Source organism: Hipposideros armiger, unplaced genomic scaffold, assembly GCF_001890085.2.
Source record: "Hipposideros armiger isolate ML-2016 unplaced genomic scaffold, ASM189008v1 scaffold_738, whole genome shotgun sequence".
NCBI classification, from domain to species: domain Eukaryota; kingdom Metazoa; phylum Chordata; class Mammalia; order Chiroptera; family Hipposideridae; genus Hipposideros; species Hipposideros armiger.
The window spans coordinates 692,888-720,613 of NW_017732088.1; the positions used below are offsets into that span (position 1 = coordinate 692,888).

The following is a 27,726-nucleotide window of genomic DNA, read 5'->3' on the forward strand; positions in this document are numbered from 1 at the left end:
TGTTGTTCAGCATCTTAGCTGTGGAGGGCAGTGTCACTGGCCCTCATATGTGGGATCCAAACCGGGGCCCTCTGGTGTCCCAAGCCAGCTCTTAACCATCGTGCCACTTGGCCGGCCCTACAATGATATCTTAATGGTAGCATTTAGATGGTGATCTATGGGTTTTCACTGTAAAGGCTTTCAACTTTTCCATATGTTTAAAAATGTCCATAATGTTGGAAAAAAATATCAAGCGCATTCATTTTCTAGGCAATGAGGATATAAGAGGTGACTGAGGGAGAGTTTTCCAGGGGAGCTTATCCAAGGGAAGTTAACTAGTATTTATGTAGTTCCTACTGCAATCCAGGGGCAAAGGCAGGGACAACAATTGATTTTTATCTTCACAAAAACTGGGTGTGGAAGAGCAGGCATGAAACGCGTGGTGAGAATGGGCTCCGTTTTGAATAGGTATGTTTTACGATCCTAGGTATCTAAGTGGCGATATCTACTAGACTGTTGGACATACAGGTTAGGAGATTCGCAGAAATCTGGGATACAGATAAATGCCACGGTCATCATATCTTTGGGTACCTTAGCTGTTTGGTCACTGAGCACAATTTAATAACTGTTATTATTTTAATAATACTTTCATTTTTAAATACTGTCTCAAACATTTGCCCCCACCCAATCTAGTATTCCTTGCTTGTTGGCCTGTTTATTATTCTGTGGGAATTACAATAAGAATAGAAACTGTACAAATAAAAAGTGGCAGAATAATTGTACAAATAAAAAGCTGCAAGATTACAATGTAGCAGATATAAGGATCTTAGGGATTTCCATTACATTCGGTGGCTAATATTTGGGAAGTACCTTTATATTGGGAAATAGTTCTTTGGTGCTCACCTGACCAAATAGAGCTCTGTATTCCATGGGTAGATATTTAAGACTGGCCCAACCCCAATCATGTGGTTGTGACTTTCTCCAACATTTTCAATATATTCATGCTTCAAGGGCACTTTGCTGAGGAGTTCAAATTCCTCAGGTGCCTTTTGAAGGACCTGCTGTGCTGCATAGAATCCATCTACTAGCAGTGTCCTGCCACCTGTTCCTTCAGGCTTAAGACAGTGAAACACTTGAATGCTAAAGAGGGAAACAAGTTACATTCTTCTGTTCAGTGCAGAAATGAGAACATATCAACATTTGAGAAAATTATATGTGAAACGATGACTGAATCTACTTGTCTCATTTTCTTTTCATGAAGAAGTAAATCTAATTTCCTAATTGCTTTTCCCTCATAACCAGTTGTACTTTTTTTGCGCTTTGAAATATTCATGTCATTACATGTTCCTTCTAAATGTATTCAGCATGTATGGAAGCCTCTATGTGTCAGGCCCTGGGAGTATAGGCATGAGATAACAGTCTCTGTTCTAGAAACCTATAGTCTAGTACAGAGAGATGGAGCAAAGAAGTACCAAGAAAACATGATAGGTGTTATAATTAAGTTGTATACAAGATATGGTGGGGCCACAAATAAGGAAATCATTTTCATGGGGCATTGTATAAAGAAATGCTTCAGAGGTGGATGGCAATAGCTTTGCTTAGTCTTAAAAAATGAGCAAGAGTTGGACTGGAATGAGACTGAGCCGAGGAGAAGGCATTCCAGTCAGAGAAAAGTATGAGCAAAGATACTGCTGTAAAACAACAAGGTCTATTCAAGAAAGAGAATAAGAAGTTTCTATAGGCACAGCACATAGAACCAGGGAAGGATTTTTAAACAGGGAAACTCCAGGGTTATAGTCACGTTTTAAAGACTTGATTGTGGCGATAGCATGGCAGATGGACTGGTGGGAATCAAGGTAACAGAAAACTTGGATACCTGAAATACTGCAGCAAAACACTGAGGGTTTAAGCTCAGAGAAGTGTGTTACAGAACAGAGGACACACCTGAGACATACTACAGAGGTATAGGTAGACATCGACATAGGTAAACGGGGAGGTTTTGATACCTGATTAGATGTGGAGGATGAAGAACAGACCCAAGCCTAGAGTGACTCCAGGTTTTCCATTAGGTAACTTGATGGATGATGATGTCATTTGCTAAGACAGAGCACGTGGGCAGGTGTGTCATTGGATGACATCGGGGGACCTGAGGGGATGAGGAAGAAGCTCAGCTTAGAGGCCTGTTGCAATACTTGGATCATACATCGCTGACTGCAGGTGTTAACAGGGAACGGAAAGGTGGCAACTAATGAACTTGAAAACTCCAGTCTTCAAAATAACAAGTAGAAAATAATCTTAATAGAAATGGAGAGAAAAAGCAAAAATAAGGAAAAGTGAACAACAAAGTAAAATAAATGCACATAAAGATGGAAGGAATAACATCAAGGGGAACCTAATATAAATACAATTAAAATGAAAAAGGTCACGTCTGGCCATGTTGAGCTTTCTAAGAAACTTCTAGGTGAAGGTTCTCTAGTAAGTAGCCAGTTGAATAGGTTAAACTCAGAAGACAGGTAGATTTTGTATTGTCTGTAGGTGATAGCGAAAGCTGCGACCATGAAAGAAGTCATTTGGACTGATCATTTCAAGTAAGAACACGGGGACAAGGAGAAAATCTTGAGAAACAACAGTATTTAGGACGCGCTCAGAGGAAAATACGCCAGCACAAGGGGCTGAGGGAAAATGGTCAGAGATATAGGAGGAAAACCAAAAGAGAAGAAATATTTAATAGGTAGTGGTTAATGTCACACTCCAGGGGCCAAGTCAGATTAAGACTGAAAGACACATGCTGGGTATGGCAATGAGTTAGCTGCTGGTGACTGCAGAGGATCATCTTAATTGGGAGTGGGCTGGATAAACTACCTGAGCATGGGTTTGAGGAGTGAACGGGAAATGAAAATGAAAAGATACTGAATGTAGATAATGTTAAAAGTAAGTTTAGCTGTGAAGGGAAGAAGTAAGTTGGGGCTGTAGCTGGAGGGAAGCAGAGTCCAAGGAAGGGCACAAAAGCAGAGATTTAAGATGTGAGAAGCTGATAGGAAAGAGCTGATAGGTGTGGAAAGGCTGAAGCTCTAGGACAGGAACATCCCCAAGGAGGTTGTGAAGGATAGATTTACACCAAAGGTAGTTTTAGAAAGGACAAGGCATGTGATGATGATGATGACGACGCCGACGCCAACAATGGCTAAAATAATAACAACAAGAGCTAGTATTTACTGAGCACTAAATAGGTGTCAGGAGATATGCCAAGTGCTTTCAATCCATCATGCAATTTAATCCCTAAGCAATACTAATGGATAGGTTTTATTACCTGCCCCATTTTACAGATGGAAAACTGAGGCGCAGAGAGGTTACAGTACTTTGTCCAAGATCACAAAGCTAATACATGTTTCAGCTGGGATGCAAATCCCAGTCTGGTTGAGGTCATAGCCGGAATTCTTAACCACTCTTCCTATACTTGCCATTGATTAGAAAGGGTTAAATTAAAGGCACAGACAACTGCTTATCTCTGGTAGTGGTCAGACACAGAAAAGCTAGTCAGTATGTGAACCTCAGCCCCTGTCCAGCTGCTTCTCATCCCATCTCCTCTTTCTGTATTCTGCATTCCCTAGAATGAGGATGCAGGGCTGCTGGTCACTTCATATGTGGATAACATGGAGCAGGATCTCTAAAATATGCTTTATTCTTCCTCCCCAGAACCAAACATCCTTAAGTTCCAAACCCCTAAAGGAAATCAATGTAACCACAATCAATCACATATTATCCCCCTCTCACATTGTCTTTATAAATCCATACATACATTCACTTTACTACTATCATTGTGCCTCAGGCTCATCACCTATATGCAGAAGCAAGATCAATAACAACAACAACATAACAACCACAGAGGTACCGCTAATAAGCGGCAAATGGAAGGAAAGTAAAGTGTGGTATCTATTCATCATGCACATAATTAACATTTCTTCTTTGTGGTGAGAACAATGAAAATCTTCTGCCTGTTAGCTACTGTGGTAATTATATCACCATATATAAGTGTATCCAATCAGCACATTGTCCACCTTAAATTTACACAATGTTAGAATGTTAGATATCAATTATAAAGATGGAGGGAATGTATGGTATATATCATTTTTGGCTCAATAGCTTCTGGCTCGATGTGAAGGTAATTTTCCATTCATTCCTTCTCTCCAACTTGTTATAAAATGGATCCAAAGTCCTCTTATACCATATCCAAGGTGGCTATGTTTGGAGCATTGACCCCTTTGCAATACAATAACTAAATATAAGAAAATTGTACAAATTCCAAAACAAATGGTTAACCAATACTTTTCTTGAGTAAGTTATTTGTAATTATTGGGTTGTCGGAAAACCCATGATGCCTTTTTGCACCGAAAAACATAGAAAATATATGTCATGACATTTCTGACAACCTAATACTTTGAGAAAAAATTCAAATTTAATTAAGAGACATTTATGTAGTAAGGTGAATTTTCAATCATTTCAAAAACATTTATTTCTATAAGTCTAAGCGAGGGTGCTTCAAAACGGTCATGTTTCTAGAAGAGACAGAAAGAGTCATACACGTCATCATGAGCAGATATGATCTTGGTTCAGATAGAATGGAAAATAATTAAGAAACTATTCAAGACCATCACATTTAAAGAGCCCACTCTGGAAAATTCTAATTCACTTACCCACAGGGCTCTTGAAAATAGGTAGTTCAGTATGCCGATCCAGGGCTAGCTTGGTGTACGTGTTGTCATCCCTGGAAAAGTTGGAAGTGAAATACCACATCCTCCCATGGATGGAATACAGGAAGACCTTTTTGCGCTTTGAAATTTTCACTCGTCTTTGAAAACTCTTTGTAATACTTTAATTATTCACAAATAACAATAGATTGTTGGCTCTAGATTTCTATCTATGAGGTGAAGATGACAGTGGAAAACACCACCAGTCAGTTCTGCCACTGATTAATATTCTAGGAAGGGAGGGGGGGACTGCGGACGTATAATGTAGTCTGAAAGCTTAGAGAATCATCTCACTCTGTTCACGTGCCTACTTTTAATAGCTTTCCATTCAAGGTTCTTTGCTGCGCTCAGCTTCCTTGCATAGAAAATAATGTTTTTATGCAGCTGCTTTTAGAAGTTATTAATGAAGATACCCATCTTTTGGATGTGGAGGAATAAGAAAAAGAGAAAAGGGTAGTTAATGTTAGCAAGTATTTAGTGAGACTTGCTGTATCACTGTTGTGTCTCTCCCTGAGATATATACCATAGGTTTTGATTTTATAGTTATTTTCCTGGTGAGCTCAGGGCTGACTCAAGTTCCCTTTAATTCTTTAGCTTTCAAGTTCATCTAGTCTCTGGATCCTCAAAGTCCAAACAGGAAATGTTCTTCCTCTTCAACTATAATCCTTACAGACCTCTCAATTTATAGCTCACCAGCACAGCTTCTTGTACTTGAACTTTCTCAGCCTGTGTTTCAAGTTGAGTGGTTCACAAATGTTGGGTGTGCTCTTCTAGAATACGGTGAGTGACCCTGCATACTATCCGGTGTATGCAGTGTCACACAATGAGCTATATCTGTCTCTTCTTAAGACAAAGGAAAGCACCGATTTCTAACAAAGGAGGTTTACATTACATCTGATACCACAAAAGATCAATCTATGTACTGCCTCGAAATGCAGGCTAGAAAGTGGAAAGAAACACTGTACTTAGAATCAAGAAACCCGAGCTATCTGAACTCCAGGCCTACTGACTACTAGCAGAGCAATACTGGGCAAGCCACTTGACATATCTGAGCCTCAAATTCCGTACCCCTAGAATAGGATAAAAGACACACTTATCTGGATTGTTATAATGGCCAAAGAAAACAATAGGTGTGAATATGCTGGTTAAATGGTGGAAGGCAGTATTATTAACAACCAGTCTCTTAAGAATGAGAGAAGGTCAAAATGGGATGATCTTTGGACACCATTGCATTCAATCCTCTCATTGATCAGACTGGAAAATAGAGTCCACTGGGGGGTGTCGAGAGAAAGGGTTTGTGTGTAATGGAGTTACCTATGTTCATACAACTGCTCGATGGTAGAACTCAGACGAGCAACTGGTTCTCTTTACTCACAGTGCTCACTCCAGTGCCCAATGACACCTCTCACGTTCAGGATTGCTGGGCTCAAAAAACGTATCAATGACTTAGAAGTCTTTACCGCATTTACCATATAAGGGTCTTTAGAGATTAAAGATCTGCACCTCAACTAAAGTACTATCAGTGGGAATCCCCTTATTCAAGCCACACAATATTATGGATTATAAACAAGGGTGGCCAAACTTGCTACATTATTTTATTGGTGTTCATGCTCTGGAAATCAGTCACTGCAGATATCAGGAAACTGATGAGTTATCTGATCAAGCTGATCCTTTTTGCTAACTTCTCAGTGTGTTCTTGAGTGGGAGGGACATTTTCTACAAATGCAATTCCGTAGAGCAGAAAGTTTTGCAGGAGGCTCTCCAGTCTCTCACTGGTTTCTAGAAAGCTCTGGAAATCTACAGGTGGCACTTGGGCTTGCTGGTAGATTTCAGAATTCCAGAAGATTCTAGGCTGGATGACCTTTTGTTTCTGTCCTTTATAGCTGTTTCTCACCAGGCAATCCAAATCATATTTAGTCACATGATCATCTGGTCCTTTTAAAGGAAACAAGAAAAGGCATTAAAATACTAATTATAAACACTGCCAATAATTTACTGGTTAAGAATGTTATTTTTAGTGGTCAGTTCCCCAGTGCTGTATTGTGTATGAAACCAAATAAGAATGAGTGCCTACAATGTTCCTGACAAAGAAATACTTGAAGGTTGAGTAGTATGAATTAATAAGTGAATGAATGAACAAATAAATCTTCCCAGCAGGTAGGTAACTTTATGGAATTATAACTCTGGAGCATTTATCAAGTCATCAAAGAATGATAATGAAAAAAATATTTTGGCTTCCCGCCACAGGATAATGAATGTATCATAAAGAATAAGCAAAGCATAAAAAAGGATGAGGAAATTTTAAAAATCACCTATACTTATCATGGTATGATGAAACCACTACTAACAGCTTGGCACCCAAATGAGACTGCTTCTAACTCCAGGAGTTTCATATAGTTGCAGGTGTTTTTCAGACAGTTGGGTGATGGCTCTATGGACAAGCTCATGTTGCTCTTTAGCTTGTATGGCAATGTGCCTCTGTGTTCTCATATCTTGTATTAAATTAAGTACATTAAATTCCTCTGGTATTTTCCCAGCCCTTAGTAAATTCCACATATAATCTACAGCCCAAATAGCAACTGCTTTTCCCCAGCCTGCACTGCACATATTCATGTTCTTGGTATTTCCTCCTCAAGCTTGTCATATCCAGAATAGCATCCAAGGATGAGGGAACAGCATGGTCTGGCCACTTCACGTAATGAAACTGACACAGCCCACTGTGTTCGGTCTCAAGTTCAAGTAAGTGTGTCCCAATGAACTCGTCTGTTGTTGCTTGTTCAGCTTCACAAGGAATTTTAAGTGGTGCAAATGTTACAGGGTCTTCTCCATACTAAGGCCGATAGTGCCTGTGTGTCCACAGTTCATTCTTTTGTACTGCTGAGTACTGTTCCATTATATGGATGGTTTGTTTAATCATTCAGTCATCGATGGACATTTGGGTAGTTTCCAGCTCTTGGCTTTTATAAGTAAGGCTTCTGTGAACATTCTTGTACAGGTTTTTGTTTAAACATGTTTTCATTACTCTGGGATAAATGCCCAGGAGTGTAATTGCTAGGATGTATGGCAGTTGCATGTTTTATTTTTTAAGTAATTGACAAACTTTTTCACAGTAGCTGTGCCATGTTACATTCCCATCAGCAATGTATGACTGATAGAATTTCCCCAAATATTTTCTAGCATTTCATGTTGTCACTATTTTTTATTTTAGTCATCCTGTTAGGTAGGTAGTGAAATTTTATCTTGATACTAACTTTCATTTCTCTAATGGCTAAGGATGCTGAACATCTTTGCATGTGTTTATTTTCTATTCATATATTCTATTTAGTGCAATGACTGTAGTGTATGTTTTTTCCCCATTTTCTAATTGGACTTTTTTATGTTGAGTTTTGAGAGTTATTTAGTCCTAGCTCCAGTCCAGACCTAGTTCTAGATGCTCAAGTTGTACTCCTATGTTCTTTTTTTAGAGGTTTTACAGTTTTATGTTTTACATTTAAGTCCATGATCTATTTTGATTTGTTTGATCTGTAAGGTTTAAAACTTAGGTCAAGGTTCTTTTTTTCTTTTTTTTGCCTATAGATGTCCAATTGCTCTAGCTTCATTTGTTGAAAAGACTACCCTTTCTCCATTGGATGGCTATTGCACCTTTGCCAAAGATCAGCCGACTGTATCTGTGTGGGTGTATTTCTGGGTTCCTTTTTCTGTTCCATTGATCTATGTGTCTGTCCCTCCACTAACACCACACTGTCTTGCCTTAACATCAGGAAGTGATACTTTCCACTTCATTCTTTTTTCAAAATTGCTTTGGCTATTGTAGGACGTGTGCCTTTCCATTTAAATTTTAGAATAAGCTTGTTTATGTCTCTAAAAAATTCTTGCTAAGATTTTGATAGGAATTGCATCAAAACTGCAGATCAGTTTGGGAGAGAACTGACATCTTTACCACATTGAGTCTTCCAATCTGTAAACGTGATTTGCCTCTCCGAGTACTTAGGCCTGCTTTGATTTCTTTCATCAGCATTTTTTATACTGCTCATCATATAGGTCTTGTACATACTTTTTTACATATATACCTAAGTATTTAAATGTCATTGAAGCTAATGTAGATGGACATTTTAGATTTCGGCTTCTGCACGTTAACTGTAAGTATACAAAAAATGCAATTGATTTCTGTGTGTTCATCTTGTATGCTACAACCTTACTGGATTTACTTATTACTTCTAGAGGTTTTAGTAGACTGTTTGAAGTAGTCTATAGACAATCATGTATCTGCACATAAAAACAGTTTTATTTCTACCTTTCTAATACGTATTCATTTTATTTCTTTTTCTTCCCTGATCGTAATGATTACAACTTCCAGAACTGTGTTAAATAAGAGTGGCAAGAGTGAACATCCTTGCCATGTTCCCTGTCTTATAGGGATAGTGTTCCATCTCACCATTAAATACGATGTTACCTGAAAAGATGTTCAGTAACACTAATCATCGGGGAAATGCAAATCAAAATCACAATGAGATATCACCTCACACCTGTTAGGATGGCTATTATAAAAAAAGATGAGAAGTAAGAAGTGTTGGCTAGGATGTGCAGAAAAGGGAGCCCTTGTACAATGTTGGTGGGACTGCAAATTGGTGCAGTCACTATGGAAAGCAGTATGGAGGGTCCTCAAAAAATTAAAACCAGAACTATTACATCATCCAGCAATTCCTCTTCTAGGCATATATTCGAAGGAAATAAAATCACTATCTCAAGCTGATATCTGCACCCTCATGTTCATTGCAGGAGTTTTTACAATAGTTAAGACATGAAAACAATCTAAGTGTCCATTGTAAGATGAATGAATAATATATATATATATATATATATATATATATATATATATATATAATTCAGCTATAAAAAAGAAGGAAATGCTGCCATTTGTAACAATATGGATGAACCTTGAGGGCACTATGTGAAATGAAATTAATCAGACAGGGGAAAAAAAAAGAAAGAAGTCAAACAGAGAAATACAAATACCATGCTTATATGTGGAATCTAAAAAAAAAAAAGAAAGCAAACTCATAGAAACAGAGAGATTGGTGGTTACCAGGGTCAGCAGGTGGAGGAAATGGGTGATAGTGGTCAAAGGATACAAACTCCAGTTACAAGATGAACAAATTCTGTGGAATCTAATGTACAGCACGATGATATAGTTAACAATACTATATTGTATACTGGAAAGTTGCTAAGGGAGTAGATCTTAAACCCTCTCTACACAGACACAAAATGTATCTATGTGAGGTGATGGATGTGTTAACCAACCTTGTTGTGGTGATCATTTCACAATACATACAATGTGATGATTTCATATCATTGTACACCTTAAACTTCTACAATGTTACATGGCAAACATGTCTCAATAAAGCTGGAGAAATACTTTTAAGAAGCATGCTATTAGCTGTGAATCACAACAGTTTTATTTTAAAAGATAAAATGTTAAAAAAAATGCTTCCAAAGAAACAAAAAAGGAGAAGTAACCAGAAGAATACCTTATTTTGGAAACGGGCAAACCATTTTTTGCAAAGTAATTGTTCTTTAGAAGAGTATCCCAAAGAAGACTATATTTCCTTTCCACTCACAAGTGAAAAAGCGTGCGGTCTCATCCAGACAAATGGTCTTTGGCTTGATACGTAAATCTATGCTGGCAGTGTCCAGGCTGCACTGGTGAGTCTTAAGAGTTGTAGCAAGATGCTGAACGGCAGTGGTCTCGAAGCCAGACGTAATAAAAACGCATCACGGTGTTTGCATATTGTAGGTCTAGGGGGGAAATCACATTCGTTTATATTATTTATTAGGTTAATTTATATTCTCTATTTTATACAAATTAAAAAATATTTAGGAAAACTTAAAAATTCAGTAGCCAAAAAGCTCACATCAAAAAGTCTACCAAGAAACAAGCAAGAGCAACGAGGGAGGCACTAGCCCTCTACCAGATATTAAAACATACTACAGAACTTATATGATTAAAATAGTGTGATATTGCTATAGGAATAGGCAAATAAAACAATGGAAAAATATAAAGTCCAAAAATATACCCGAATGAATATAGAAATTTGGTATGTAATAAACTGGTAGTTACAATCACTGGAGAAAATATGAACTTTTAAACAAATGGTGTTGGCACAAATAGACAGCCATTTGAAAGAGATAAAATAAAATTAATTCTGGGCCAGCCGAGTGGCGCGTTGGTTAGGAGTTGGTTTGGGACCCCAGCTCTGAGCAGCAGGTCCCCGGTTTGGATCCCACATGGGGGCCAGTGATGTTGTGCCCTCTAGAGCTAAGATGGTGAACAACAGCTCGACCTGGAGCTGGGCTGCCGTGAGTCGCTGGTGACAGCGTAGGCTGCAGTGGGGCTGGCCAGCAGCAGACATGAGCTTTCATGAGCCACCGTCCAATTGTTGGTGACTGATCTGCCTCAACCGGGAAGAGCGCAATGACAATACCAACATGGGCCAGTGAAGCGACATCCCCCACAACTAGACTGAAGAACAAAAGGACAGCAACTTGTCTGTTCCCCTCCCCCAATTCCCCAATAAAAATCTTAATAAATAAATACATAAATAAATAAATAAAATAAAAATAAAATTAATTCCATACTTCATATTGTCACCAGATCTCTAAAATAAATTCAAAATAGATCAGAGTTCTAAACTTGGAAAATAAAACTTTTCAAGTATTTAAGTAACTTAAATACTTAAGTAACCATGAGCTCCATCAGTTCTACCAGGAGGAGAGGATATCAAGGAAGTCCTTGTTCTATTGTTGAACTCCTCTTGATACTTTTCTGTTAGTTTGAAGTTACAGAAAAAGAAAAAGTTACCAAAATTTTACTTTCCTATACACCAGGTTACTCATTTAGAAAAGGTAAATAAAACTGAAATCAAACATACAGAGGAAAAAAAACTATAAAGTATCTGGGAATAAACAAAAATGTGGAAGACTGCTATGGAGAAATCTATAAAACTATCATGATGGGCTTGAAAGAAACCTGAATGGAGAAATATGCTCCCAGATGGGCAGATTCAATATTGAAAAGATACAAATTCACCCAAAGTAACAAATTTGAAAAAGGAGAAGGAAGGAATGGGGGGACTGTCTTACTAGATAGAAAAATATATTATAGAGCTATAGTCATTTCAAAAGCATGGTATTTGTGCAGAACAGGTGAAGAGATCGAGGGAACAGAATAGAGTCCCAAAAGAGGCCGACGTGTATGTGGAACTATGGTAAATGTTAAAGGTGGCATTTCATAACAATGGAGAAAAGATGGATTACTCAATAACTAGTTTGGGAAAAATGAATACTTGAAAAAATGGATCCTGGCTTATATCATTCAAAATGTTAAATTACTGATAGATTAAAACATGAAAAATAAAACTATTATACGTTGACAACATTGAGGTAGGAAAGACCATCTTAATACAACACAAAAACCCAACAAGATAAATTTGTCTATATGAAAATAGTAACCTTTTGTTTTGCAAATAGTATGAAAGAGTTAAAAGACAAGCAACAGGAAAATATTTTAAACATAAAAGAATTAATACCCAGCATATAGAATAAATCCCTGTGATGATTAAGATAAAAACTCAATAGAAAAATGAGTGAGGGATATTAAGAGGAAAGTCACCAGAAGTGACTGACCACTAAACAATGAAACCTCCCCCAATCTTAGTGGTAATCAGAGAAATGGGGATTAAGATACCATTTTGTGTGTGTGTGTGTGTGTGTGTCTGTGTTCTTGCATTTTGCTATGGAGACAATCCAGAATTTTCAACAGAATTTCTATGAGATCCATAACCTAAATATATTGAAAACCATTCCCTTGGGGTGACAAAAGTGGAACCCTAAAATAATCCGTGGTTGGATAAACTACAGCCTGTGGGCCATATAGTATATAGCCCACGGCTTGTTTCTGTATGGTGTGAAAGATAAGAATGTTTTTACATTTTAAAAGTGTTTTAAAACAGAGAATACCATACAGCATAGACTCTAGTTATATCCCGCTCAGGGCTTATATCCTGGAGGGAGTCATTTATAACTTTTCAGTTGGGGTTAGGTGCCTCTCCTCTTTCTCTGTATGTTGCCTCAAAGCATTTATCACACTGTCTTAGAACTGTCTGTGTGTCTGTCTCTGCCACAAGCCTGTGAGCACCTTGAGGATAGGGGATGTGTCTTCTTCATCAATGCATGCTTAGCACTTATCACGATGCCTGGCTCCTGGTGGGTGCTCATTAAATATTTGCTGAGTAAATCAATGAGCAGTTTTGAGGCTGCCTTATTTGTCACTCTATTACAGGTGACACAATAGAAATGAGAAGGATCCTGTCATAAAAACTATTAGATTACTGCCCTATTAGATAGATACCCAGTAGTCCTGACTGCTACCTGCTATATCCCACGTTCAGCGTAGAACTTGCTAGGTACATACAATATGCATACAGGAGTAGACTAATGTACTACGTGGCTGGACTCATCTCTTAAGCTCTAAAAGATCCCCTCCATTTTAGTCAAGTTGGTACACTTATTGTCTTTCATTCTATGACCAGAGTTCATTTTTGCCTTTGCATTTGCCATTTTTCTCCTTGAAATTACAGGCTCCTCTAACTAAATGACCATATTTTCCTTCAAAATCTAGCTAACATGTCAGGTATTCCTGGAAGCTTCCTCGAATAACCCTACATTTTCTTTGAAATTAAGTATTTGGAAGGTATCAACTTAATTTGCATTTGCATATGGCATAAGCTATTGATGCTTCTTATATTTATTTACTCATTTTATGTTTCATGGATACTGCATCTTACATCAAGGCAGAGACTATGCTTCCATTTTTGGTTTTCTAGAAGTTCTCAGATCTGTATAAAACTGACACTAACCAAATGTTTATCAATGAGGTCTTGCCAAAATGTTGATACAAAAGAGAAACTTGGGGCTCATCTTCACTCATGTTTCTCATAACCTACATTTAGTCGATCACCAAGGTTTGTTGATTCCACCTCCTAAATCTCTCTGAAAACCATATGACCTCTCCATTTCCACTCATTTCTCCTGCCACATTCAGGCAATCACCATCTCTAACAGTGGGCCTCCATAGAGAGATTTTTAAAACCAAGGTAGTAAAATCAGATTGTACTTTGGAAAGAATGCTCTAGTTTCTTGATCATCAGGGAGAAAGGCAAGGCTGTATGCAGTAATCCTGTTACAATAGTTGCCTCCTTTCTCCTTTGAAGCTCATGTTGTCCAGTATAACTCTACCCTTCTTCATGATGCTAATCAAATAATTCCTGAGTCACTCTATTGTGAAATAAGTGAGGATCACTTTTTTACTGTCTTCCACTGTCACCCCTGTCATCCCTTCCCCTATCATCATTCTTGGGAATTTCATTACCATTAGTTGTGATACCTTCATAATTTTCATTTCAAACTCCCTACACTCTACCTCTTGTTCCCTTTCCAGCTCCATTATTCAGGCAAGCCTCACTCCAGTAATCATTCAGTCCCACAAAGAGCTTCAATCCATTGACCATAAGCTCGCTTTGTTATCCATCATCTTGTCACCTTTTCTTTTTTAAAAGATGTTTATTGGGGAATTGGGGGGAGGGAACAGCATTAGGGGAATTGAGGAAGGGGAACAGACAAGTTGCTGTCTTTTTGTTCTTCATTCTAGTTGTGAAGGACTTCGCTTCACTGGCCCATGTTGGTATTATCATTGCACTCTTCCTGGGCGAGACAGTCGCTTGCCGGCCATTGGACAGCTGCTCACGGCAGCTCAGGGCCACTCACCCTGGCTGCCCGCCACTCATGGTAGCTTTACCGCAGCCCACTGCAGCAGGGGCTGCTGCCTATGCTGTCGCCGGCAACCCACAGCAGCCCAGCTCCAGGTCCAGCTGTTGTTCACCATCTTAGCTGTAGAGGGCACAGTGTCACTGGCCCGCATGTGGGATCCGAACCGGGGCCCTGATGCTCAGAGCCTGCACTCCGAAGCCAACTCTTAACCAATGTGCCACTCGGCCAGCTGTCATCTTGTCTCCTTTAATGTGTTCACTTCCCTTATTATAGAGTCCAGCTTCCATGGTCCATCATTTTAATCGATTCCTCACAAACACCTTTAACTCCTTTGCCCTCCTCTCCCTCTGCCACACTTACCTGACAAAGCCCCAACCCTGATAAACTCAAGTTCCCACCTCTTCTATGCCTACAGGCAAGCAGCTGGACATTGCTAGAGAGAGGGAAAAAATTAAACTGCATTGGCTACTCTCATTTTAAAATTACCACCAAAAATCACAAATGAGTATTCAACACTGCCAAACATTCCTTGCGTAATTTCCTAGTAAAATCACTCACTCACTCTCCAAGATTATTTCACACTGTCCTCTTTTCAAACTGCCAACACCGCCTCTTCCTTCCCAATTTCAACTGATGACCTTGGTTACTCCTTCAAAGAGAATCTGGAAGCAATTAGAAGCGAATCTCCACAAACTCATGCTTCCCACCCACCCAATAGTCTTCCGTCCTATAGTCTTCCATCCTTCCTGCTACTATGGTTGAAATATCTGTGCACTGAACCAAGGCCAACATTTCCATTTATGAATTAGATCTCCTCTCTTCTCTCCTACTCAGGCACCACACTTGTGAAATTGTTCTATCGTTTTGCATCATCAAATGTTTCCTCCCTATTGGATCATTCTCATCAGCAAACATGTTGTAATATCTCCCATCTTAAAACAATATTCCCCTTCACTTTATAAACCACTCCCACTCCCACCCTACCTCATTTATATTCCCTTTCATAGTGAAACTTAAGGCTTTATGTTTTCACTACCTTCTCCAATTCCCTCCCTCTTAATAAACTTGTTTGAAGTTTTAGATTTACAGAAAAGTTGCAAACACACAAGTTGCCATATAGCCCTCATGCAGTTTCCCCTATTATTAACATCTTACATTAGTATGGTACATTTGTCACGATTAATGAATGCATATTGATACGTTATTTATTAACTACATCCCATATTTTATCTGAATTTCAGTAGTTTTCCCCTAAGTCCGTTTTCTATTCCAGGATCCCATTCAGGACCCATATTCTATTCAGTCATCATGTCTCCATAGGTTCTTCTGGGCTGTGACTTTCCTTGTTTTTGATGACCTTGACAGTTTTGAGAGGTACTGGTCAGGCATTGTGTTAGAATGTCCCCCAATTTGGTTTTGTCTGATGCTTTTCTCATGCTTAATGTGGTGTTACAGGTTTTGGGGAGGATGGCCACAGAAGTGAAGGGCCCATCTCACCACATCACCTCAATGGCACATGCTATCAATATGACTTATCACTGCTAATGTTAACCTTGAACACCTGGTCAACGCAGTGTTTGCTGAGTATCTCTACTTCAAGTTACTCCCCCTCGTTCCATATTCTGTTCTTTGGCAGCAAATCACTACGTGTGGCCTACATCCTAAGACTGGAGTTAAGATTCACCTCCATAGTAGGGGAAGGGAGAGTATCTACATAAATTATTTGGAATTCTCCTGTATGGGACACTTGTCTCTACTCTCCCCATTTATTCAATCATTTATTTATATTATATAAGCATGGAATCAGGGTAATAATTTTATGCTTTGGGTTATAATCCAATACTACATTATTTTTCTGCTCAAATTGTTCCAGCTTTGGCAGTTGGTAACTGTTTTAGTTAGCTCCTGTGTGCCTTTAACATTACCTCATCTTTTTTTTTTCTTAGCAATTCCTTACTTTCTGGCACTTCAAGATTCTCCAGTCTCATCTTGCATTTCCCCTGTCCCAGCCCTAGAGTCAGCCATTCTCCAAGGAGCCCTTGCCCTTGGTTCCTTTTATTGGAGTAAGGTATTGGAAACCAAGATTTGGGTGTGCTCATTGCTACTGGGGTGTCATTGCTTCTAGGCTCTCTCAGTGGACATAACTAGGAAATATACTAATATTTGTGTAAAAACATATCTATAATTATTTTTGTATCTAGTCATCTGTATCTATATTAAGCTAAACATCAGTTCATGCTGATGTCTCCAACTGGAATCCAGTATCACATGACTCATTCTAGCCTTCCCTATATGCTTATCTGTAACCACACTCTCTAATGGTAAGAAATTGGGTTCCCACCATCTGCCATGCTTTATGTGTTCAATCTCAGTACACATATACAGCAGTTTCAGAATTGTAAATCTGTACTCATGTAACAAACAACTTTACCAACCAGAGTACAGTGTTTATGTTGAGTTCTTTGTCTCTATCCTTATGGTTTCCAGTCAAAACATCGTTTTACAATGTTATTGATTCCAGCACCTTCCCCTCTGAGCCCTTCAATCATGTAAGTCATATATTTGTAATAGGGTCTCATTCATACATCACAGGCTGCACTCCAACCTAGACTCTGGCCTCCTAGCTGATTTTTAAAAAAATTTATAAACATTAAGGTTCTTGTTGCTCTAAAGTTTGATGGTACTTTTTCTAATGCACAGAGTCATTGTCACTACACAGCCATATAGATTAGTTCCACCAAACCCCTGGCAACCACTGACTTGTTGTTTGTCCCTATGATTTTGCTTTTAACAGAATGTCATATGAATAGAATCATACAGTATGTAGCTTTTTATGGTCACGCTTCTTTCACTTAGCAAAATGCATTTATGATTCATGCCGTCATTGTGTGAATTAATAGCTCATTCCTTTCTGTTGCCAAATAGTATTACAGCATATGAATGGACTACAGTTTAGTTATTAATTAACCAATTGAAGGATCTCTTGGTAGCTTCCCATTTTTGACAATTATGAATAAAGCTGTTATTCATGTGTGAGTTTTTGCTGTAGATATAAATTTTACAAATTAGTTGGGTGAATACCTAGAAGTGCAACTGCTGGCAAGCCTAAGTCTAACTTTATCAGAAACTGCCAAACTGCCCTCCAGGGTGGCCGTGTCATTTCTGCATTATCCTAGTGATAGGAGTCCGCGTTGCTCTGCATCTTCACCAGCATTTAGTGTTGTCAGGTTGTTGTGGGTTTCTGTTATTCTACTAGGTATTTAGTGCTATCTCATTGTGACTTACATTTGCATTTACCTAATACAAATTATACTGAGCATCTTCTGTCTGTTGATATCTTTCAACCTTTTTAAAAACTGGGTTATTTGTTTTCTTACTAAGTTTTAAGAGGTCTTCAATATATTCTGCATACAATTCTTTTCTCAGATATGTAGTTTGCAAATATTTTCCCCAAATCTGGTTGTTCTTTTCATTCTCTTATGAGTGTCTTTTTTTTGTAATTTTATTGGGGAACAGTGTGTATTTCCAGGACCCATCAGCTCCAAGTCAAGTAGTTGTTTCAATTTAGTTGTGGAGGGTGTTTTTCCAGGACCCATCAGCTCCAAGTCAAGTAGTTGTCTTCAATCTCGTTGTGGAGGGCACAGCTCCTTGGCCTATGTGGGGATCGAACTGGCAACCTTGGTGTTATGAGCCTGCACTCTAACTACCTGAGCTAACTGGCTGCCCATGTGTGTCTTTCACAAAGAAAATATTTTGAATCTTGATAAGAGTCCAGTTTATCATTTTTTCTTTATGGATTATGATTTTTGAAGTTGTATCTAAGAACTTTTTGCTTAATCCAAGGTAGCAATCATGTTCTCCTGTTTACTGACACAAGTTTTATAGTTTTGCATTTTACATTTAGGATTATGATCAACTTTCAGTTAATTTTTACACAAAATTTGAGGTAGCTGTCAAGGTGTTGTTTTGTTTTGTTTTTTCATATGGACAACCAGTTGTTCCAGCACCACTTGTAGAAAAAAATGATACTTTCTCCATTGACTCAACTTTGCACTTTTGTCAAAAATCACTTGACTAGGGCCGGCCTAGTGGCATGTTGGTTAAGAACTGGCTTGAGACGCCAGAGGGCCCTGGTTTGGATCCCATATATGAGGGCCAGTGACACTGCCCTCTACAGCTAAGATGCTCAACCTGGAGCTGGGCTGCTGTGAGTCACCAGCGACAGCGTAGGCTGCAGCCCCTGTGGCAGTGGGTTGCCATGGGCTACTGTGTGTAGCCAGCAGCCAGCGTGAGCGGCCAGCAGCCGCAGTGAGCGGCCATCCAGAAGCTTGCGACTGATCTGCCTCGCCTGGGAAGAGCGCAAAGATGGTGCCAACTTGGGCCAGTGAAGCAATATCCTCCACAACTAGACTGAAGAAAACAACGACAGCAACTTGTCTGTTCCCCTTCCCCTAATTCCCCAGTGCTGTTCCCATCCCCCCAATTCCCCAATAAAAATCTTTAAAAAAATAAAAATAAAGGTATTTGCCTCCACACATCTTACCAAAATGGTTTTCATGTTGCTGCCAAGCACAGTTCAGAAACTTGGAGGCTGTATGGTGCCAATGAACAGTTAATGGAAATAAGCTTTTGAAGTGGGGCTGTTGAGGGGTCCACTGTATAACTTTTCCCCTCAGGAGGTCTTGGATCCTGCTTTGTAGGTAGGACAACCTGTGGCACCACATCCTAGAAAATTCAACTATAAGAAGAAAGAGTTAGTAACAATATAAAACAACTTTTACAAGGCCAAAGGAATAACACTACAGAAAAAACTGTAAAAAATCGATTTAATTACCTCAACTACATAGGATTAAACAAAGCAGAAATTCTGAAAAGCTAAGCATAAGTGGGCTATAACCATTACTTCCACTTTCTTACAAGCCATTCTCATTTTATGCCTTGTAATATTGCTTCTACTTGACTAACTGATAAAAATTCCCTAAATTGAAACTTCCAACCACATATAAGGATTGGTTTTCAAGTTTTATCCTTCTGGGCCTCTTCTTTTGTGACAGCATTGATCGCCCTCACATTGACTCCTTAGAACGTTCTTCTCCACTGATTATGTATGACTGTGGGCAAGCTGTTTAAACTTTCAGTGACTCCATTTCCTGTTTTGTAAAACGAGGACAATAATAATACTTATCTCATGGATTCACTGTGTTGACTAAAGGATTTAGAACTGTGTCTGTCCCCCAGTAAGCTCTATATATGTCAGCTGCTATCATCATCATCATCATCATCATTATCATTGCTATTGTTAGAAATAAACTGTATCTGTTGGTAAAAGCGTCTTGACAACCCTCCTTGGAGTTGGTAACTCCCTGAGTGTCATGGTTTCAGAAAGAGTAATAAAACAACTTCATTTGCATAGGAACTTAAACAAAATTAATTTGTCCTGTGGGAAAAGAGGGGTAAAGATATGCAACTACACAGAAGCTGAACGGTACTTGATGTGAACCTTCTCAGTAACCCCTTAAGGTCACTAAATGCACAAAATGCTTACTTTGAGTGGATGTGTGCATCTGTGTGTGTGTGGGAGGGCGTGCAAAGTGATGACAGGATGAAATTCCATGTTGATGTAGGATGAAATCAATCACTTACCCAGAGGCTATAGCTAAAGACATGGTAGAATTTGCTGAGGACTTAGGGAAGTTTCTGAAATAACAGGTTAGGAAATCAAGAGCAAACGTCAAATGTATTGAAAATTTTACAGGTAGGGGTAAGGAACAGAGCATAGAGAAGCATCTGCTGATATCTGGATTTCATTTATTTTCTCCACTGTTTCTTGTTTCCCAATCTCCTACCTACAGGTACTATCTAAGACAGAGGCTGGCAAATTATGTCCCATGCCTATTTTATATGACATATGGCTAAGAATGGATTTTGCATTTAAAGCATTGTAAACAAACAAACAAAAAGAATATAAGACCAAGACCATATGTGGCCTTCAAAGTCTACAATATTTGCTATCTGGCCCTTCAAAGAAAAAAAAACACCAACCCCTGATCTAATTCTTGATTCTTAATCAAATACTCTTCTTCCTTTGTATGGGATTACTCCCCCCAAAAAACACTCTTAAGCAAATATATTAATTCATTTCTTCATTATTTTACCCAACAAGTATTACTGAACATGTGTATAATAGGTTCTTTCTTAAGTACTGAGAATATAAACATAAATAAGTCAGCAATCCCAGCTACCATTCAAGATGCTCACACGGTCGAGTGGTGCGTTGGTTAAGAGCTGGCTTGGGACACGAGCTCTGAGCAGCAGGGCTGCAGTTCGGACCCCACAATAAGGGCCAGTGACACTGCGCCCTCTACAGCTAAGATGCTGAACAACAGCTCGACCTGGAGCTGGACTGCTGTGAGTCGCCGGCGACGGAGTAAGCTGCAGCAGGGCTGCAGTGGTCTGCCATGAGCTACATGAGTGCCTAGCAGCCAGTGTGAGCAGCTGGCAGCCAGCGAGAGCTGCTGTGAGCTGCAGTGAGCAGCCAACCAATGACCAGTGACTGATTGCCTCACCCAGGAAGAGCACAATGATCATACCAACATGGGCCAGTGAAGCGACGTCCTCCGCAACTAGACTGAAGAACAAAAAACAGCAATTTGTCTACCTGTCTGTTTCCCTTCCTGGATTCCCCAACGCTGTTCCGCTCCCCCAGTTCCCCAATAAAATCTAAAAAAAAAGATGTTCACAATTTAGTGGGGAAGAAAGACAAATAGAGGGTGATAATTACTATTATTTATGATAGTCTTAAGTGCAGAGTACAGTGTGAAGAGGTATAAAGGAGAAAGCAGTTATCTATGCCTGGGAAAACAGGGAGGACTCCATGTGATCAGAGTTATTTGAAGAAGTGTTTCATTGTTTTGTATTTACTTATAAAATAAAACTTGCTCACTGTGAAAAGAAAAAAAACAGGAAAGAAAAGTAATCTAAACAACACAGAAATATATAAAATAAAAATTGAAAGCCTCCTTCCCTCTTATTTGCCATTCCCATTCCTTCAATGAAACCTCATCAACATAAACAGTTTGGAGGACCAACTTCCAGATCACAGACAGTTGAAATCTCCATGCTGCTATATACATACACAATAACCAAACAAATGAAAAAAAACAAAAAACATTTTTGCGTGAACATAGTTTTCAGATTGCTTTGGTAAACACCTAAGAGTACTACTGATGGGTGTATGCTAAGTCTATATTTAAGAAACTCTCATTACAAGAAACTCAAAACTGTAATCCAAAGTAGTTGTAGTATTTTGCATTCCACCAGCAGTGAATGAGAGCTCTCTTTCCCGTGCATCCTTGCTAGAAATTGGTGGTACTGTCAGGTTTCAGATTTAGCCATTTTTTTTAATTAGAAAAACAAATTTACTAGCTGAGCCATCCTGCCACCTGTTGGCAGCTCAGCAGCAGCTCAGCTCAGGCCAGGAATCAAACCGCTGTTGCTCAGAGCTCGCACTCTTAAGTGAGCTCTTAACCAACTGAGCCACTCGGCCAGCCTGAGATATAGCCATTCTGATAGGTGTGTAGTGACACCTCATTGTTGTTTTAATTCACATTTTCTTAATTGTGTATGATGTCGTGTATATTTTCATATTCTTAACTGCCATTTACATATCTTCTTTGGTCAAGTTTATGTTCAGACCTTTTGCCCATTGAACATTTTCAATTAAGATTTTATTTTTTAGAGAAGTTTTAGTTTCACAGCAAAATTGAGGGAAAGAGATATTTTCCATATACTTCCTCCTCTCACACATGTATAACCCCCACCCCCATTATCAACACCACCCACCACAGTGGTAGGTTTGTTACAACTGATCAACCCACATTGACACATTGCTATCACCCAAAGCCCATAGTTACCATTAGGGGTCACTCCTGGTAATGGTGTACATTCCATGGGTTTGAACAAATGTGTAATGACATGGATCCGTCATTATTGCATCATACAGAGTAGTTGCACTGCCCTAAAAATCTTCTGTGCTCTGCCTATTTCTCCCCCCACCATGAGTTTTGAAATGCAGTCCTTTCATTTCTCAGTCAGGTGAGAATATTTTCTAAGTTTTATTGTGATTTAAAAAATTTCACCTACAGGTTGCTTAAAAGTATACTAAATATTTTAGGGAGATTTTCTAGTTTTCTTTTCATTATTATTTTCTACCTTCGTTTCACTGTGGCCAAAAAACATACTCAGTGCAATAGTAATTGTTTAAAGTTTTTGAGACTTGCTGTATGGCCCAGCATAGCATGTATTTTTCTGTGTGAAGAAAAGAATATGTATTCTGTAGTTATTGCATGTGGTCATCTGCATATGGCTATGTCAGTTAGGTTAAGTTTGTTAATATTATTGTTCAACTCTTCGATACAGTTGTTGGTTTTATTTCTCTGATATTCTATCAATTAATGAGGGATATGTGTTGAGATCTCTGATGACAACTGAATTTGTTTGGACACCTGTCAATTTTTGCTTTGTATATGTTGAGTGTTAAGTGTATACATATTAGAATAATTTTATTTTTTTGCTGAATTGCCTCTGTTATCATTATAAAATATCTCTATGTCTAGTAAAGAATCCTACCTTATATTTTGTCTGATATGAATATATCTACATCAGTTTTCTTTTGGGTAGTGTTTGCATTGTATACTTCTTCCACCCGTTTACTTTTAATCGTCTTATATCCTGACATTTAACTATGTCTCTTATAAACAGCACACAGATTTTATTTTTAAACAAGTCTGACAATCTTTGTCATTTAATTGATGTGCTAAGTACATTTTGAGTTTAATTCTACTGTATCAATATTTACTTTCTAATTATTCCTGTTTTGTTACCTTTTCCTCTTTTGCTTTGTTTTCCACTGATTAGTAAGTTGTATCATTCTACTTCCTCCTTTGTTTACTTGTTAGTTATACATTCCTTTACTGCTTTTTAAAAGTAGTTATCCTAGGAATTACAACATTTATCTTTGATTTATTAAATTATGATGCAAATTAGAGAATTTATATTAACTCTATGTATTCTCCTTCCTCAACCATTGTTGTATATTTTAATTACATGCACGTGTGTGTGCACACACACACAGATATTCCACACAACATTAGTATTCTTGTATTATACAATCAATGGGCTTCAGATCTACCCACATATTTAACTTGTCCATTGCACTTCATTCCATGGTATATCTCAAAGCTTTCATTTGGAGTCATTTTTCTTCTTCTTAAAGATCCTTAATATTTCCGTTGGTGTTTGGTGGTAGGTTCCTTAAGTTTTGGACAATCTAAAAACATCTAATTGTTTTTCATTACTGAAAGCTATTTTCACTGGATACAGAATTTTAGATTAACAGTTATGATTTTGAAGACATCTTTCCACTCTCTCAAGTTATTTCTGTTGAGAAGTCAAAGCAAATCTAACTGCTACTTTTTGTAAGGTAATACATCTTTTTCTCCAACTGATTTTGTTTTTTTTCTTTTCCTTTGTTTTTTAAGAATTTTTTACTAAAATACGTCTAGATGAGGTTTTCTTTGTATTTGTTCTGCTTTGAGTTATAGCACTTTTTAAAATCTGTGACTTGATGCTTGTAATAGGCAGAATTCTAAAATGACCTCCAGTGACCCTTGCCATATTATAATCTCTTCCCCTGGAGTGTGAGAGGGACTGTGAATATGATGGAATTTCACATGCATAATTAGGTTGTGTATATGGCACAGTTGGCTTTAAGGAAGGGAGATGATTCTGGTTGATAACCTAATCTAGTGATCCCTTAAAAGGCGCAGGGCTCTTTCTAGTGAAAGAGGATTGAATCAGGAAAGGGATTTACTGTAATGGAGATTCTCCACTGGTTTTGAAAACGGAGGGGACTACATGGCAAATAGTACAGGCAGTCTCTGGGGGCTGAAAGTGACCCACAGCTGATGTGCAGCAAGGAATAATGACCTTAGTTCTATAGCCACTTGGAACTGAATTCAGCCAATAATCTTAACGAGGCTGGATGTGGATTCTTAGCTACAGCCACCAGACAAAATACCCTGATTTCAGCCTTTAACACACTGACCGGAGAACCCAGTATGCCATGCCTCATCTGACTTACAGAACTGGGAGCTAATAAATGGGTGTTGGCTTAAAAGCCACTAAGTTTGTGGTGATTTGGTATGCAGCAAAAGCAAAATAATAGAATGCTTGTGTTACTTTTAGAAAACTCTTAGTAATCATTTCTTTAAATCTTATTGTGTACCATTCTTTCTCTCCTCTATGTCTAGGACTCCTATTACAAATATATCAGACCTTTACATGTTGTCAGGGACCGTTACAAGTGATAGAAATATATCAGTAAACAAAAAACATATTCCTGTCCTCATGAAGCACCCATTAATGGCATCTTGATTTCCCTACACCTAAACTGGCTCCTCCCATAGTGTTATTCCTCACAGTAGATGTCAGTACCATCTAATTAGTTGTATAACTGGTTCAATCTAAAATCTGTGCCTCAAAATTGATACCTTTTCTTTGAAATTTCTCCCCTATAGACAATTATCATATCATTATAACTTCTACCCCCTAAATGATTTTCAAACCTGACCCACTGCATTATATTGGGTTGTCGGAAAAGTCATGATGCATGTTTGTGACAGATAGCACTAGTTCATTTTTGGAAGTACTAGAGCCATTCGCCTCTATGTTATTGCTATGTCATTTGACAGCTGACAGTTCTAGCTTCATTCTGAAAAAAAATTGAGCAACTTGGCTGAGTTTTTGGAGATTTTACAAGTTGAAGATGGAACACCGAACTGTGCATTTTTGCCACATTTTACTGTTTTACTTCCATAAAGGGAAGAACACATGTCAAGCTTGTGAAAAGTTGCATAAAGTTTACGGTGACATGCTCTATAAGAACGTCAGTGCCAACGATGGTTCACAAAATTCCGTGCTGGTGATTTTGATCTCAACAACACTCCTCGGTCAGGAAGGCCCACCAAGGTTGATGACGACAAAATAAAGACACTGATCGAGTCAAACCCACGTTACATGACACGAGAGATTGCAGAAACATTGAACATCTATTATTCAAGCGTTCACGACCAGCTGAAGAAGCTGGGATACATAAGCAAGCTCGGTATTTGGGTTCTGCATGAACTTAAAGAAGTTAATTTGCCGGTGCGTATAAACATCTGCAATATGCTCATTAAATGTGAGGAAAACGATCCTTTTATGAAGTGACTGATAACTGGTGATGAGAAGTGGATTGTTTACAACAATGTGGTGTGCAAACAGTCTTGGTCCCGACGTGATGATTCGCCTCAAACGACATCGAAAGCAGACATTCATCAGAGGAAGGTTATGCTCTCAGTGTGGTGGGATTTTAAAGGTGTTGTGTTTTTCAAGCTCCTACCAAGAAACCAAACAATCAATTTGAATGTGTACTGTCAGCAATTGGACAGTTTGAATGAATACATCATCCAGAAATGTCCAGAGCTTGTTAATTGTAAAGGAGTTGTATTCCATCGCGACAACATGAACCACACACAAGTTTAATCACCCGTCAAAAATTATTGGAGCTTGGATGGGATGTTTTGCCACACCCACCATGCTCGCCTGACCTTGCGCTGTCAGACTTCCCACTTGTCTCGCTCTCTTGAAAACTTCTTGCATGGTATAACATTCAATTCAGATGAGGCTATAAATCAGCACCTTGTTCAGTTTTTTGCAAATAAGACAGGTCCTTCTATGAATAAGTAATTATGAAGCTCACTGAAAGATGGCAAAAGGTTATCGAACAAAATGGGCAATATATCATTGAACTTTATTCTTTATATAAATAAATGACCTTTGAAAAACATAGACAAAATATGTCATGACTTTTCTGACAACCCAATATCTCTACTTTTCACCATCTCAGTTCAAGCCTGCCATTATTTCTCACTCAAAGACTGCAATAGACTCCTAATTAATCTCTTCATATACACACTTGCTCTCCCTTTAAACCATTTTGCACACTAGGAAAAGTGAACTAAAAGAAAATAGATATGGCAGTATGTAATTCCCTTTGAATGGATTGCCAGGGCCTTCAGGGTAAGTCCAATGTCCTCATCATGTTACATAACGCCTTCCATTGCTTGGTCCCAAGCACTTCTCACCCTCACTTCCTGTTAAATACCTCTTTCTATGTTATTGCTTATAGTTTCCCAAACCCACTATACACTTTCCTGTTTCTAAGAAGCTCATGTTCTTGTTCTCTGTTCCCTCAAAACTTCCTACTCTATTTTTTATTCATTTTTCAAGAATCAATGGATATATCATCTCATCTGATAATTCTTCCCTAAACTCCCAGAAAGAACTAGTAGCTTTCTTTTGTTCTCTCTTAATACTCTGTTATGTCTCCATCTTGTTTCTTAATACATTTTGCTAAAATTACATGTTTTATGTCTTTCCCCCTAGTAGTACTTGGATACTCCTCAATAATAAGACCTACGTCTTATTCATTTTCCTACCCTAACATCTAGCCTGGTTCCTAGTACATAGTAGAGCTCCATAAATATTTGTGAGAATTGGATTGAGTTACTTTTCTTCCAGCTTCATAACCTCTTTAAATCTGGTAAGATGTCTGCTCTAAATCTTTACTTAGGTAATGAAAATATTGACTAGGTCAAGCAAAAAGTAGGGTTTGAAACAGGCCATCAAAAACTCTTCCTTTGCCTATGGCCCATTAATCAGCTCTCTTTGAGTATGGTAACTTAATTAACATGTAATTGTATTAATTATGTAACACATCAATATGGGTTCATAATTCTTGTTCATAAGTGTGTCATAAGAGATGTGTTAAAATCTTGCTGAAATTTCATTCATTCACTCATTCAACATTCATGTTATATTTCCATGAACTATCTCTAATGATCTTGTCAGAAATGAAAATTAGATTTGTGTGGAGTCTTTGCTGATAACTTTGTAATTTTCTAAGCACTCACCTGAAAACTCTTTCTTCTTTTTCTTTGTTAGAAGTGGCAATGTATTTACATGAATCCAGTCGCTTTTTCTTTTTTTGCTTTAAAATTTCTGTACTTTATTTGTAACCAAGAATTTTATGTCAAGCCAAGCTATCAATCAAGTTAGGGATAAACTAAAGACA

General features: G+C 38.3%; 1 protein-coding gene across 1 annotated transcript in view; it reads right to left on the reverse strand.

Annotated features, from left to right (window-relative positions):
* Nucleotides 1–27,726, reverse strand: part of TMLHE (trimethyllysine hydroxylase, epsilon) — a 61,747-nt gene that overhangs the window by 12,378 nt on the left and 21,643 nt on the right. The window contains 7 exon segments of the mRNA XM_019627630.1: nucleotides 883–1,119; nucleotides 4,674–4,701; nucleotides 4,704–4,792; nucleotides 6,383–6,662; nucleotides 10,346–10,439; nucleotides 10,441–10,523; nucleotides 19,096–19,290. Of these exon segments, the coding sequence (XP_019483175.1) occupies nucleotides 883–1,119; nucleotides 4,674–4,701; nucleotides 4,704–4,792; nucleotides 6,383–6,662; nucleotides 10,346–10,439; nucleotides 10,441–10,523; nucleotides 19,096–19,276 (992 nt within the window). The 5' untranslated portion in view covers nucleotides 19,277–19,290.